This window comes from Lathyrus oleraceus, unplaced genomic scaffold (assembly GCF_024323335.1).
Source record: "Lathyrus oleraceus cultivar Zhongwan6 unplaced genomic scaffold, CAAS_Psat_ZW6_1.0 chrUn1211, whole genome shotgun sequence".
In the NCBI taxonomy this organism is placed as follows: Eukaryota; Viridiplantae; Streptophyta; class Magnoliopsida; order Fabales; family Fabaceae; genus Lathyrus; species Lathyrus oleraceus.
In genome coordinates, this window is record NW_026113601.1 from 1 (window position 1) to 15,601 (window position 15,601).

Sequence of the window (15,601 nt, forward strand, 5' to 3'; positions counted from 1 at the left end):
AAAACAGGCACAGGTCAACTAAATGGTATTCCTTTAGCACTAGCTGTTATGGATTCTGAGTTTATAGCGGGTAGTATGGGATGCGTAGTGGGTGAGAAAATAACTCGGTTGATCGTCGGAATTATGACCTACCAATCTACTTTTACCTCTTATTATAGTATGTGCGTCCGGAGGAGCGCGTATGCAAGAAGGAAGTTTGAGCTTAATGCAAATGGCTAAAATTTCTTCTGCTTTATATAATTATCAAATCAATCAAAAGTTATTCTATGTAGCGATACTTACATCTCCGACTACTGGTGGGGTAACAGCTAGTTTTGGGATGTTGGGGGATATCATTATTGCCGAACCTAATGCAACCATTGCATTTGCGGGTAAAAGAGTAATTGAACAATTGTTGAATAAGGAAGTGCCTGAAGGTTCCCAATCGGCTGACCTTTTATTCGACAGGGGCTTATTGGATGCAGTCGTACCACGTCATCTTTTAAAGGAGTTTTTAACTGAGTTATTTCAGTTCCATGGTTTCGTTCCTTTGACTTAAAATTGGACTGAAAATGAAAACTAATGCAGACATTTATTTATGTTTTTCAAATTTGGTGACGAGATCCAATCCGAGTAGATAAGAGGCTATGGCTATGATACAAAAATAAAATTAGAACACACAAGAGTAAAGTAATAAGATAAGAATAAAAAATAATAGGTATAAAGAAAATATGAAATTGAGGTATCCCATTTTATGATAAACTTACCATCCCTTTTTGTTCCTTTAGTAGGCCTACTATTTCCGGCAGTTGCAATGGCTTCTTTATTTCTTCATGTTGAGAAAAGACTTTTATTTTCCACAAAAAAAATCAACTAAATATATGAAAAAGATAACTCAGAATATTCGAAGGATTACTATAATATATAATATATATAGTAGTCCAATTTTTGTACGATGGGACTGTAGAGGGTATTATAGTAACTGTTTTATCGCTTGTTTTTGCTAGAAAATTAATTTGTTGGGCAGAAGGTCTTCCTGCATATCGTTTAGAAGACTCATGGATTGCCTTTGTAGCAGGGTCCCAAAACAGTTTCACTATTTTGTGTGGTTCTTTCAAATTTTTACATTCATTTGGGAGGAAGTTTTTCGCTTACATTCAGATGAAGTTGTCCAGTGTGCCACGAGAAGAAAGGGTCAGGCTGCTTTTGTATGCAATTGTAAAGATCTTTCTAACGTTATATCGAATGAGATTTAGTTGTCGTTCCGGCTTTTCTGGAAGAGATCGTTGTATTATTCCCAGAGTTCCTATGAACGCTAGTCAGTGCCTCATACAAAAAACTAACCCAGATAGTAATGATGTCCTTGTCCTTTCTATGAAAACCAGAGAAAGAGAAAAGGGGACCATTCCCTTGAGTTCTATTAATGCTAGTCCTCCACGCAACCGTCTAAAAAAAGTGTGGAGTTGCCCAGATTATTGAGTGGACGAATAGAAAATGTTCCACCGAAGGACGAATAAAAAAGCGAGAATAGTCTATAATATATCAATTTATATGAAAAAATGAAAAATTGATATATTATAAGCTAAGCTGCTCTATTACTTGTATTTACTTGTAATAGAACTTATGGATTATTATTATATATACAGTTGAAAAATAAGATGAAACTGAGGACGAAAAATGGCAAAAAAGAAAGCATTCATTCCCCTTCTATGTCTTACATCTATAGTCTTTTTGCCCTGGTGCATCTCTTTTACATTTAAGAAAAGTCTGGAATCTTGGATTACTCATTGGTACAATACGAAAGAATCCGAAATTTTCTTGAATACTATTCAAGAAAAAAGTATTTTAAAGAAATTCCTAGAGTTCGAGGAACTGTTCCTCTTGGATGAAATGCTAAAGGAATATCCGGAAACACGTTTACAAAACCTTCGTATCGAAATCTACAAAGAGACCATCCAATTGATCCAGACGAACAACCAAGATCATATCCATACGATTTTGCATTTCTGTACAAATATAATATGTTTCCTTATTCTAAGTGTTTATTCTATTAGGGGTAATCAAGAACTCATTATTCTTAACTCTTGGGTTCAAGAATTTCTATATAATTTAAGTGACACAATCAAAGCTTTTTCTATTCTTTTCTTAATTGAGTTCTGTGTAGGATACCATTCGACTGGTGGTTGGGAACTAATGATTGGGTCTGTGTATAAAGATTTTGGATTTATTCCGAATGATCATATTATATCTTTTCTTGTTTCTATTTTGCCAGCCATTTTAGATACAATTTTTAAATACTGGATTTTCCGTTATTTAAATCGTGTATCTCCGTCGCTTGTATTGATTTATGATTCAATTCCATTCCAGGAATGACTGAAAAAACGACCCACTGATCCAATTCTAAAATTTGTTTTTTTTTATATAAAAGCTAAACATTCCAAATTTCACTTATTCGTTTTACTCGTATTCTTCCTATAATATAGGAAGAATACGAGTAAATAGCAGAATCATGGATAGGGAACTGAGTAACCTACCTAATCTTATTGTAGAAATTTTCAGGATCAAGGATTGTACCATGCAAACTAGAAATGCTTTTTCTTGGATAAAGAAAGAGATTACTCGATCTATTTCCGTATTGCTCATGATCTATATAATAACTCGAGCACCCATTTCAAATGCATATCCCATTTTTGCCCAACAAGGTTATGAAAATCCTCGAGAAGCTACCGGCCGGATTGTATGTGCTAATTGCCATTTAGCTAATAAGCCCGTAGATATTGAGGTTCCACAAGCGGTACTTCCCGATACTGTATTTGAAGCAGTTGTTCGAATTCCTTATGATATGCAAGTGAAACAAGTTCTTGCTAATGGGAAAAAGGGGGCTTTGAATGTAGGAGCTGTTCTTATTTTACCAGAGGGTTTTGAATTGGCCCCTCCTCATCGTCTTTCGCCCCAGATTAAAGAAAAGATAGGTAATTTGTCTTTTCAAAGCTATCGTCCCACAAAAAAAAATATTCTTGTCATAGGCCCCGTTCCTGGGAAAAAATATAGTGAAATTACCTTTCCTATTCTTTCTCCGGATCCTGCTACTAAGAGAGATGTTTACTTCTTAAAATATCCTCTATACGTAGGCGGGAACAGGGGAAGGGGTCAGATTTATCCCGACGGAAGCAAGAGTAATAATAATGTTTCTAATGCTACAGCAACAGGTGTAGTAAACAAAATAATACGAAAAGAAAAAGGTGGATATGAAATAACGATAGTAGATGCATCAGATGGACGTGAAGTGATTGATATTATACCGCCAGGACCAGAACTTCTTGTTTCAGAGGGTGAATCTATCAAACTTGATCAACCATTAACGAGTAATCCTAATGTGGGTGGATTTGGTCAGGGGGATGCAGAAATAGTGCTTCAAGATCCATTACGTGTCCAAGGTCTCTTGCTCTTCTTGGCATCTATTATTTTGGCACAAATCTTTTTGGTTCTTAAAAAGAAACAATTTGAGAAGGTTCAATTGTCCGAAATGAATTTTTAGGAATGTGAATTTATCAACATATTAAGCTGGTAAAAAGAACTCCATTTTTATTGATAAATTCTGTAAAGACCATTGGTTCTTTCTAGTTTTTTTATACTATATTTAGAGAATTCCTTGTACCGTACAATTAGTCAGTTATAGTATGTATATTGTGAAGAAGACTATAGAATTAATTCGAACCATATGATTATGTCGCTGTTTTCAGATTTTCATGTTCTAGAATAGAAATCTTCGAATTTCTATTGTAATAGAATTAACTCGATACTAAACCTAAAAAATAGGTAGGTACAGAATATTAAGTAAAGTAGAAATAGAAAAGCGGAAAACAGGATTCTAGGATGGATAAGTTGTCTTTTCCTAGAGTCCGATTCCTTATTGTTTATGTCGAAATAGATACGTAGTGAAGGAATGGACAAAAAAAAAAGAGCGGGAATTGAATTCACCAAATACAAGTTTCTTAATTAACTTCAAAAAAAAAAAAACAATTGAATCATGAGTCTATATTAGAAATATATTTCTAGTAAGATTCCGTTTTCATTCAGATCCTAAAAACAGGATCTGGAATTTTTTGAAACATAGAATAAAGTTATCTATTGACTGACTTACAAAAATATTCTGATTATGAAGAACTCAACGGGACCCACTCGAATTCATCAAAGAAAGAGTGGATCCCTGTTGAGTTCTTATGCTTTCATTTCGAAAACGAAATTCATGCGATTATTACAGGGATGATCCCAATCCGGAATATGAACCATAAAAGAAAATACCAATTAAACCGATCACAACAATACCAGCTACAGTACCTATTATCCAAAGAGGAATTCTTCCAGTAGTATTGGCCATTTATCCCACTTTCCTCCACATTTGATCAAGTAGTCAGTCATACTAGAGACCTAAACAGTCATACATAATTATGAAATGATATCCTTCCGAATAGGATAAGAGAATTCCTAATATATATATACTATTCTCTTTTCTTCTATTAATTGATTAATTAATTGAAGAAATAATTTGAGAATAAACAGCAAGTACAAAAATGAGTAATAAACCCCAGTAGAGACTGGTACGATTCAATTCAACATTTTCTGCTATGGCTTTCTCTGCTACGAGATCTATCCAATTCAAGGCCTTCCACAGTCCAATTTTCACAATAATTGTTCATATCATCTAACACGAATCATCCCTATTCGATTTCACAAAAATCTAACATTTTTACATCTAATTCCTACGAATCCTCTCAATCATAACCCAATTTCGTTCATCCAATATTTCACACTTTCATCATAATCATCCAATTCAGAGATCAATCAATGGTTTATCACTACCCATGACATTATATCCCATAATACCCATTTAAACGATGATAAACCCCCCTTACCTGAGTTAATCCGGCAAATCTCTGAGCTCCAAGCTTTTTCCTTCTCAACCCTTGTTCTCTGGCTTTCTTTGCCCTTTTCCACTTTTGCTCCTTTTCCCTTTCACGTGAAAATAACTCTTTTTACAAATGGAACCTTTTACTGATTTCTACTTTTATTCCAATAATAACAAATAATCCAATAATAATAATCCCAATAATATTCCAATAATTATTATTCCAATAATAATAATAATTCCAATTATTTAATTAAATTATAAATATATTATTAACTCAATTTAAATAATTATCTTATTTTATCGGGGTGTTACAAAAAGCGCTCTCTAAACCTTAAAAGTTTCCACTTTAGAGGGCGCTTTCCAGTAAAAGCGCCCTCTAAACCATTAAAAGTTTCCACTTTAGAGGGCGCTTTCTTTAAAAAGCGCTCTAAAGTGGCCCTTAAGGGCTTAAAGAGCCACTTTAGAGAGCGCTTTCACCAGGAAAAAAAGCGCTGTCTTTACCTATGCCAGCGCCAGATTAGAGGGTGCTTTAAAGCGCTGTTATAGGCCAAAAAAGCGCCCTCTTTCCCTTATTTGGCGTAGTGTAACATACCATATACAGTTGCGGGGGGGGGGGGGGATTACCAGATGATTCAAAACTCCCACCTCAAATTCATTTAAAGGAAGGCAAAAACCTATCAAAGAAAACAAACATTCATGTAGAAGGGTGACATATCCCTCATTTATTGCACACCCTTTTGTTTCTTTCGGGGGAAATCACTCACTAGTTGGAGGGAGGACCCACCTTAGTAAATTCATGGTCCATACCACCCTTACCAGCAAAGACGAATACAACATCTAAAGTTTCTTGAACCAAACACACAACTGAACTGTCTCTCATTACTTTTGTATTCCTAGGCCAAAGTTGTTCATGAGTATAAGTATAACATTGGTATTCTAACCACCACCTCACTTCGTTGTTTGTGGAGTCATAACCAAAAGCATGATGATGCATTTTTACAAAAGTATGAGCATAACAAGTCTGCTTAAAATTCTCTACAATAATATGATTCATCAAGGGTGAAGCAAGAAAGGAAAAACCTAAGTAACCTCCATAGGAGAAGGCTACCATCTATAGTTCCACCATCGACCGCAACTTCTTCCATAAAATCTTCTATCACTACCTTCTCAATAAACCCTTAAAAAAGGAAAAATAAGTACAAAAGATAAAAGGACTTCAAATCGTTACCTTTAAAGAGATGAATTTGATGATTCACGATGAGCAAGGTTCATCTAAGATGATGATGCAAAGATGTTAGAGTAATGGCCAATGAAAATTATGACAACGACAAGAGGAAAACTATGGAAAATAGAGAAAGAACTCTTGAAATTTTTTAAATGATAAAAAGAGGTATAATTACCCAAGAATAATTTAATATATTCTTCAAACAATCATTCAATCCATGATAGCATGCATCGGAAAATATGATTGTGCCACCAACAATCATGATCCCACATCAAGAGGCATCATTACTGACAGTCCTAGGGCCACATATCGCCAACCCTATAGTAATACGTTGTGATTTTAAGGAAGACATTCAATGCACGTGTTTCTAATGCTACAAGCCTCACAACTATATCACTTTCTTCGACTATGAGCCGACTAAAAACCCACGTGGCAAAACCCTTATTCCAACAAGAAAGAACAAAGGATTTGTGGGCAATTGCTTTAGACTGGTCACAAGGCCCACATGTCACGACCCAAAATTAAGCGCTACAAAAGAAAACACAAAGGAACAAGTACAACCTCACTCAAACTCAGAGCACATGATTCTGAACTCCTTCCAACTTTCCACGGTAAGATCTAACTAGATGGTGATCCGCATGAAATGTCAGATCAAGCGGAAGCGTTTCTAACTACCCTCTTTATATAAAGCCTATCATGCATCAAGACTCAAGTGTTATATTCATTCTCACACCCATAATACTTCTCATTCATTTATTGACTTGCATGTTGGAGTGATAACCATGCAGATTCACCCTGCTTCGTCGTACCGAAAGCATACTCCACTGCATCTGAGTCAGACTTTGCCTCTCTCAAAACTATTTATGACTCCTAAACGCAACCACTAACAATGCTCCTACTAATCATTCATCAACATCTTCTATATATATATATATATATATATATATTATATATATATATATATATATATTATATTATATATATATAATATATATATAATATATCATGTCATAAATCCTTCTTTCATTATATTCAAACATTTTCATTAAAAATTCATCATGCATTATAACTAAATAAAGATAATCAATTCATCAAACACTTTGCGTTCATACAATTTTAGCCAAACTCCAAAATTAAGTTTTCAACAGTTAGACCTCGTATTCAACAATTTAATTAAAATTTTAAATAATTTTCAATTAGATTAACCAATCATTCTTTATAAATATTAGAATGTCTAGATTACAAATATGTTTTTTATTTTGGGTGTTTAACTTTCAATTGGCGATGTTTAATAAAGAATGTGCTTAGGTACAAAATATTCTATTTTCTTGTGGTGGAAGACTTTTATTCGAAAAGAAACACTTAAATTTTGTAATAAAGAAGAGTCCGGTAAACTTGACTTCCATATTTTTGTTGTGAGAGAAGAGATTAGATCCCTAGATTTAAAGGTTGAGCAAGTTATCATTCTTCTTGATGAGGTGGTTGCTAGGTCGAGGGCCATTATAGAACTTTTATCTTTACATATGATTAAAGACTCTAAGATTTCCGGGGGTCTTGATTACGTAGCTAAGGGAAGAGGATGTAAATATAATTTTTTTTCATGCTTACGTTAAGAATAGGAGTATGAGGAATCATATTTTGGCGCTTCATATTGGAGATGCCTGGTTGGAAGGTGTGACTGAGATTCTTGCGAAGTTGATAAATTAATTTTCTCATTACTTTAAGGAGCCTTTTGTCGATCTCCCTCATGTTAGCATGGTGACTTTAGGACTACCTCTTTGGACGATAGTGAAACTCTTTCTTCTTTTTCTTATTTGTTTCTTCTTTCAGAGATTAAAATGGCGGTCTCCCAATGTGAAGGGAATAAGAGTCATGATCCTGATAGTTAGTTTTGACATCTTCTTAGGGAATATCTGGGTCATATGTTTGGGCAGCTTTATTGTATGACTACCGTATCTTCTCTTCCTACTTTGTCACCCTGATACATACGGTTGAGTCTCCATCTCTTTTTGAGGAATTTCTGCATTATTTATCTAGTTGTGTCCCTAAAGCTTTGCCAGCTAAATTGGCTAGAGTGATGGATAAATTTATCTCGGTTAATCAATTGACTTTTCTTAAAGGAACACTCTTAGTTTATGGAGTTATGGTTGTGAATGAGCTGGTTGATTGGGCCAAAAAAACTAAAAGAGATTGTCTTATTCTCAAGTTGGATTTTGAAAAAACATGTGATTTTATGAGTTAGAGTTTCCTAGACCATATGTTTATTAGATTCAATTTTAGGGATAAGCGACGAGCTTGTATAAGAGCTTGTATATTCTCTGATAATCTTATTTCATCTCCCGAATTTCTAGTAAATATTTTGTCAATCTATTTCTATTGAATAAATGAATAAGTCTCGTGGAATGAAAAACATTAGTGGCAACATTGGTTTTTAAGTTAATGAAGTTTTGTCTCCCATATTTTTAGTGAATAAATGAATAAGTCTTGTGGAATGAAACTTATGGTAACAACATTGATTTTTATGTTAATGGAAATGGTTATTTATCGATGGTCAAGGCTCTAGAATCTCATCATCAAAGCCTTTCCAACTCCAATAATTTAGAAATTAGAGTTGTTACATACTATACTATTATTAAACATTTTATGCTCCTCCATATGAAGGCAAATATCTTATTCTATTATTCCCTTCAATTAGTGTTTGGGGTTGTGTTGAGTCACCAATATTTAGGTTTCACTTATGCTTCTAGTGTACTAATTGATTCCTACAATTATTCATTTGGCTAATGTACTTTATCTCCTTCTCTATGCATAATGAATTCATATCTAACTTTCTCTAATAAACAATTTTTTCAATGTTTTTTCTCTCAATTTAACAAATTATGGTGGCTACTCATAAAATCATTTATAAAATTACTTCCTTTTATATCCCTCATTGTTTGTTATTTTTCTTGTCATAAACTTGATTGCGACACTTGTTTATTAAATTGGATCAATTTTGTTGTCATGTCTTGCCATTTCATCTACCACATAATGTTTTACCAAAATAAGTAAAAACAGAGTGCTCTGTTTAAGATTCTAGTGTTAGTATTTATCTTAAATAAGATCCAATATGAAGATAAAGAAAAATAAAGTTTTTGGAATAAAAAAATTCCCACTAACAATTTCTTTACAAGAAAAAGAAAATAGTAATAAAATTATAAATAAATAAAAGGAATCCCTATATATTCTTATTCCAAAGATGCTCTTTATGCTTTTTCACTTTTCTTCTTATCCATGTGATGTATGCAAGAATAACATTCTAAATTTAAAATTCTTATCTTTTCATTTAGAAACATTTTCCTCAACAAAAAAAAATCATAAGCAAAAGTGATTATTTTCAAGTCAAATTTTCATTGAAATTATGTAGCACCTATGAACAAAACTATCTTCATAATACAACAAAATCTAACAACATTTTCATATAGCCAAAATCCCATTATTACTTTTTCCATATACTAATGTTGATGTGCTCAACATTCCTCTTTCCATTTTTTGTTAACTTTCTCAATAAACTCTTCCACTCTTTTTCTCAACTCATCATCATTGTTTTCAATTTCAACATCATCATTGTTTTCAATTTCAATCTCAACTTCTTCTTCTTCCTCCTCTTCTTTAGCTTCAACATCGATGACGACGCGCGGAACTTCTTTCTCTTGTGTCAATGATTCTATATTCTTGGAATTGATTTCTTGCTTTTGAGTTTCACTTTCACATATTGAAAGATGAATTTCACTCTTTTGATGAACATTTAGACTTGGCTTCAAATCCAATAAAATAATGACTATGATCAAATTACAAAAGCAAAAAATGAATGTTGAGCTAGAAGCAGCTTGAGTAATCAACTCCAAATAGAATCCAACATGATTGTGAAGAAAGAGTGAGATGAAAAGATGAAGAACTATAGAGTATATGACTACTTATGCAATTTGAGAATTTTAAGGCTATTTAAAGACGTTTGGAGATAGATAGATAGATGCAAAACGTGGAAAGTACATTAAAGTTATTATTTTTTTTGAAGAATTTAAGGAGTTGCTGGTGAGGTGTATTGTGAAAGCTATTGGAATATATGAATAATGTGTGTGAGAAGTTTCTTACAAGTGTGTGTGAGGTGGGGTATGCTTAATTAATTAGTTAATTAATTTAAGTTAAAGTATTTGTATGTACTATAGAAAGAACATCACATGGAGCTTTCTTGGCCATTCAAGGACACAAGCTTCTATGTCATCACTTGACATCACCTACCAAACTTTTTTAGGTGTTCCTATCCCTAATCTCACTTTTAATTTCTATCAACCTCTGAAATCAATTTGGTCGGACCCGTCTAAACAATTTTGCAAAATATTGCAAAAAAAAAAATATAAAAAAAATGGGATATGAATATGAAGTGAGTAGAGGTAGTAAATTGGGTAGGTCTATCCCATTAAAATTTGTTTTACAAAAATTTGAAGAAAAAAAAAAGGACGGAGTGGGATTAACTTTGTTGAGAATGTTAGCCTAAAATTATGATCCGTCTAAAAGAAATAATGATGGGACGAGACAGGTAAGCAGACACAATATATTTTAAAAGGTTTGAATGCAAAAAAATTGCAAAAAAATAGAGTCGGGTAGAGAAAATATATTAGAGGGTCTAGGTCTAAAACATTGATCCGTTCTGCAAAAAAAAGTGCGGGCAAAATGACATGGTCGTCTTAAGGACGTACAAGGCGACCTACAACACAAAGCCTCACCAAATTTCATGATTATGCTATGACAAAAATGGTCTCCATACATATATTTCACGATTAATATATAGTTGAATAAAACTCATTAAAAAAATTTCACAAGCTTACTACTCCAACTTCATACACAAAGTTTCCTAAAGTTTGAGACGACTCTAATAGATCGAATCCGTTTTGTCACCCCTAAAAATGAGATGAACATATATAGGATACGAGCTTAAAGTTTGTTCAATTCAAAAAAAAAATAAGGCGGAGCCGATTTGTAGACGGGATAATTCTAAAAATCTAAAAATTACAAAATTTATTCTTAATGATCAGGTAGAATTTTTTACTCAAATACCCCACATTAAAAAAAACACCCAGTTTTCAAAAAATTCTTAATCTACCCCAGTTTCAAAAAAAAAAAAAACCTAAGGCATAGGTGCCAGACCAATTGGCGCTTATCTTTAAATTTTAAGTGGGGACGCCAATGGATTGGCTACAACACATGGTGTTACCAATCCAATTGGTGCCCATGTGTAATTTGGAAGAGGAGGCACCATTGGTCTGACGCCTCAGTGCAATGCGTAATTTTTTGTTATAAACAGAGGTGTTGTGTGATTCATTTTCCACATCTCATTTCGTCATATTGAAAATGTTTGGTATTCGTCGCCACTATGGAAAAGTGATTTATTCGAGAGACAAGTCTTCGATGTTGACGCTCTTTTGGAACACCTGTAGTTTTGATCAACTGAAGAAGGAGCTAGTTCGTTGGTTAGATGGAAAAATACCAGAAGGGGAAAATTAGAAGTATTGAGAGACTAGATAGTATATTTGGTTGGATGCGAGTAAAAATTGATAAGGATGTTAGAGAAATGATGTTTGGACGAGATGACATCAGTTTGATTGTTGTAATCAGTTAGAAATGTTGTTTTTAAATATTATGGTTAAGTATTTTCATCTGTATTCGATGTTTGGTTTTTGTGTTGTTTATTTAGACTTCTTCTATTTTAAGTGTGCTTATGTTGTAGTGATGTTTGTTGTTAACCTTGTTGTAGCAAAAGTTAATGATATACAAAAATCCAAGTTATAAAAATTGAAAGGAGATACTAAATTACGATGCAGATGTTGCTCCTAGATTGTGACATTTGTTCTTATTGTGTCCGGTTTGACGAATATATACTACATAATCTTATCATTTATCAGTCGTATCCATTTCTGTTTTAATATGTGTGCTGTTTGGCCGTCCTTTTTCTTTCTTCGCATCTCATCGTTGTGCCAAACTATGTCACCTTCATATGGAGGTCAGTATTCCTCCGTTGGTAGCACTGGGAAGCTTTTGTTATACACATTCATGACGGTAATGGCCTTGTAAACATCAGATAGATGACTGTAAGCATCTTGGCGAGTATGTGTGCATGCCACAATGACATGGGAGCAAGGAATACAGAATGATTGGAACTTTCTACAGTCGTACCAACTTCTGTTTAGTTCGACAGAATGGGATAAATTTTGGCCTCCCCTCATTGTGGTCTGTTGTTTCCTGTACACTGAAATTTTTCCTATGACGGTCAAAGACTGTAACCGCGTGTGTGCTAGCTTTGATACTTTCCTCTTTCATCACTTTCATACAACATTCACTGAATATTTGACCTTCCATTAACACTGCACTTCATCTTTCACCTCTGGTTGCGAAGGTAGATGCCAACCTAAAATAGGTTGTTATGACCAATGCGGTTATTGGTAGATTTCTAATGCCTTTGAATACGCCGTTCATGCATTCCACAAGGTTTTTGTCATGTGGTCCCATCGACAGCCTCTGTCAAATACCCTTATCCACCACTCTACTGGTATGTTATCCATCCATGTTCCTGCATCTGCATTAGACAATCTAATTTCGTCATGGTAATTTTGAATGACGACTAAGTTAGAGCATATCCTACATTCAGCACTGTTTTACGAAGGTTCTTGTCTTTGATTGCACGCATGAAGTTTTTGTGTGATATGTAATGCAATAGACATGGGTAGAAGGAGGATCATGTCATCCATTATCATGGTTATTGTAAGCACTCTCAATGGCAACATGTCTATCTGAAATCAAGCAGAGATTGGTTTGTGTGTGCGACATGTGTTCTGAGATGTCGAAGGAAGAAACCCCAACCACCAGTAGTTTCACCTTCAACCAGAGCAAAGGCAATGGGAAAGACATTATTGTTGTCGTCTTGTGCAACAACCATAAGCAAAGTACCCTTGTATTTTTTGTATATCCATGTTCCATCAATTTGAATAATAGGTTTGTAGAATGCAAAACCTTTGATGCATGGTTGAAATGCCCAAAAGAGACGGTGAAAGATTCTATTTCCAGTAACACAAGTTCCATCTGGCGTAAATGCTGGAAAAGTCTCCATAATTGCAACAGTTCTTGGTGTGTATGTTTTAAGTGCCCATAAAAACCGTGGCAATTCTTTGTATGAATCCTCGCAGTTGCCGAATACATGTTCAACAACCTTTGTCCTTGTAATCCATGCTTTCTTGTAAGATGGAGTATAATTATATCTTGTGACGATATGAGATATAATTATACTCACCTTCACTGATGGATCTTTCTTAACAAGCGGCAAAATGTCTTGACATATCAATGCAACGCTTAATTTACGGTAATCTTGTAGAACATTAGTGACAATGCAACTGTAAGGTGGGTCTATAGAAGCTATCTCCCAAGAGTCGCTTTGCTTCTTGTGAGACACAACCAATCGAAACTTGTAAAGGATGTTATGACACTCAATGACATACATTCTCGAATCAGTGCGTTGCACGGTGAAATCAATAAAGTTATTCATGTGGAATTTTTGATAGCTCGCACACATTCTTCTTTAGTGCGGAACATGTCTCCCACTTTTGAATCAGCCTCTGATCGTGGATACGGGTTATAAGAAAACACTGTTGGATGTTTCATCGTCATGCAGATCCATGTTTTTCATATGTTAAGACGAATTATATACATGACTTAGAGGTAATGGCGCTGAATGAATGTCATCTTCAATGTGTTGTTCAACATATGACCGACCTGTGTCTCGGTATCTTCTTCTTCTTCATCAAATACGTTGACTTCTACTTCTGCTTCTAGGTCGGCTTAATCTGAGTTTCTGAATCAAATTCATCAGATTCAACTTGATTAGTTATCTAAGATTGCTGAGATGGTATACTTGATTGAAGAGTAATATATAACTCAATAGAATTGCAACCAGAATGTTCGTGACCAACAAACATATACTCAACATCTTCATCGGCCTGTACCTTTAGCGGGAAAATTTACATTGACTGTTCTCGAAATAAATTGGATTTTGATACGTGATTTGTGACACAAGACCAGATCCTATGTAAGATTCAATTCGGTTTTTCAAATGCAATAAATATGAATTTCTCTTGATCGTAAGTCGGATAGTATCGGTGTTTCGAAAACAAAACCGTATACATCACACTCATATGTCTCACCATTGCAGTGAGCATTGATATTATATTTGGGTGCAGATGACATTATAATATTTTTTTGTGCAGATGAAAAGTAATTTTTTGGGTGCAGATGAATTTATGTTGATTGTAGGATGAAATGGTAAGACACTTAAATATCCAAGTGACATGGCATGCATGCAAACCCTAGCGCCAACCCTATTGGCGCCTGCATGTAATATTTGTACATGGGCACCAGTCCATGTGGCGCCTTGCTGTTAGATGCCCAAAAGTCCTTTTTCAAGCTATCATATGTGGGCATCTTTCACTCTTATACCTGCTAATGTGGTCAAAACCACATTCATTTTACATGGAATGCATTACATTGATAAACAAGCTTGGTGCCTTTGATGTGTGTGTTATTGTGCAGGAAAGGCATGAATTAATTGATAAGGAAGACACAACAAAATTGGCAAAGGAACCAAAGCAAAGGAGCATTTCATCTGCCAGCTCGCTAGGCGAGGATGTGGCGAAGCAAACCTTCGCTAGGCGAGCTCCTGGCGAAAGGCTCCAGTAAATTGGTTAATTAATTCGCTAGGCGAACTGAAGGCGAAGTGGCAGCGAATTCAGTCTGTTTTGGTGAAAAGAGCAGCCAGCACTAGCTCGCTAGGCGAGGCTCTAGCGAGTCCCCAGCGAGCATTCCAGTAGCAAAACCTCTCAACCTCGCTGGGGCGAAGGTTGAAGCGAGTTCTTCGCTAGGCGAAGGTCTGTTCGCTAGGCGAACATGACAGTTCACAGGCCCAGTTTTCTCTGGACGCAGGGGCATTTTGTGCCCATTTTTGGCCTTCGCTAGGCGAGCCATTCTGCTCGCCTAGCGAACGTAACAGTTCTGCACTTGTCTATAAGTAGCAGGTGCCACCTTTTGTGCCCATACCCACTTTTAGACCACTTTTTACAAACTTTTCCATTTTTTGTACTTTCTCTTAGATATTTTACAGCATTGTTGGGGGGGATTTTATGCCCTAATTTCATTTCTCTTCATCTAGCAACCATCTTCCACAAAAAGACGGTGGATTCCCATCCAACTTCGATCATTCGACTTGGATGTTGATCAACCCTCTTTTCTTACTTGCCGACCAAGCTACCATGAAAATGAGTAGCTAAGTCTCCATTTGTCAAGGTTAGATGTAGGTGATTTCCAAGCTTTGTGTGTAAATGTAAGGATCCTCATATGTTAAACTCTTTAACGGTAAATATATGATGAAAACTTTGTTTCTATTTAAACCTCTTTGTGTTGGT

General features: G+C 34.9%; 3 protein-coding genes across 3 annotated transcripts; 2 read left to right on the forward strand and 1 right to left on the reverse strand.

Moving 5' to 3' along the window:
- The first annotated feature begins 129 nt into the window (after positions 1-129).
- LOC127115134 (chloroplast envelope membrane protein) lies at positions 130-2,352 on the forward strand. Its single transcript, XM_051046757.1, has one exon. The coding sequence runs from the start codon at positions 1,657-1,659 to the stop codon at positions 2,350-2,352; it is 696 nt and encodes a 231-aa protein (XP_050902714.1). The 5' UTR covers positions 130-1,656.
- A 136-nt stretch (positions 2,353-2,488) lies between these two features.
- LOC127115133 (cytochrome f) lies at positions 2,489-4,210 on the forward strand. The gene has a single exon (XM_051046756.1). It carries the CDS (start codon positions 2,489-2,491, stop codon positions 3,515-3,517), a length of 1,029 nt encoding a protein of 342 aa, XP_050902713.1. The 3' UTR covers positions 3,518-4,210.
- A 5,276-nt stretch (positions 4,211-9,486) lies between these two features.
- Positions 9,487-13,692, reverse strand: LOC127115135 (uncharacterized). Its single transcript, XM_051046758.1, has 2 exons — positions 13,441-13,692; positions 9,487-9,997 (listed from the first exon to the last, which is right to left on the reverse strand). Exons 1-2 carry the CDS (start codon positions 13,690-13,692, stop codon positions 9,626-9,628), a joined length of 624 nt encoding a protein of 207 aa, XP_050902715.1. The 3' UTR covers positions 9,487-9,625.
- Between the last annotated feature and the right edge of the window lie 1,909 nt (positions 13,693-15,601).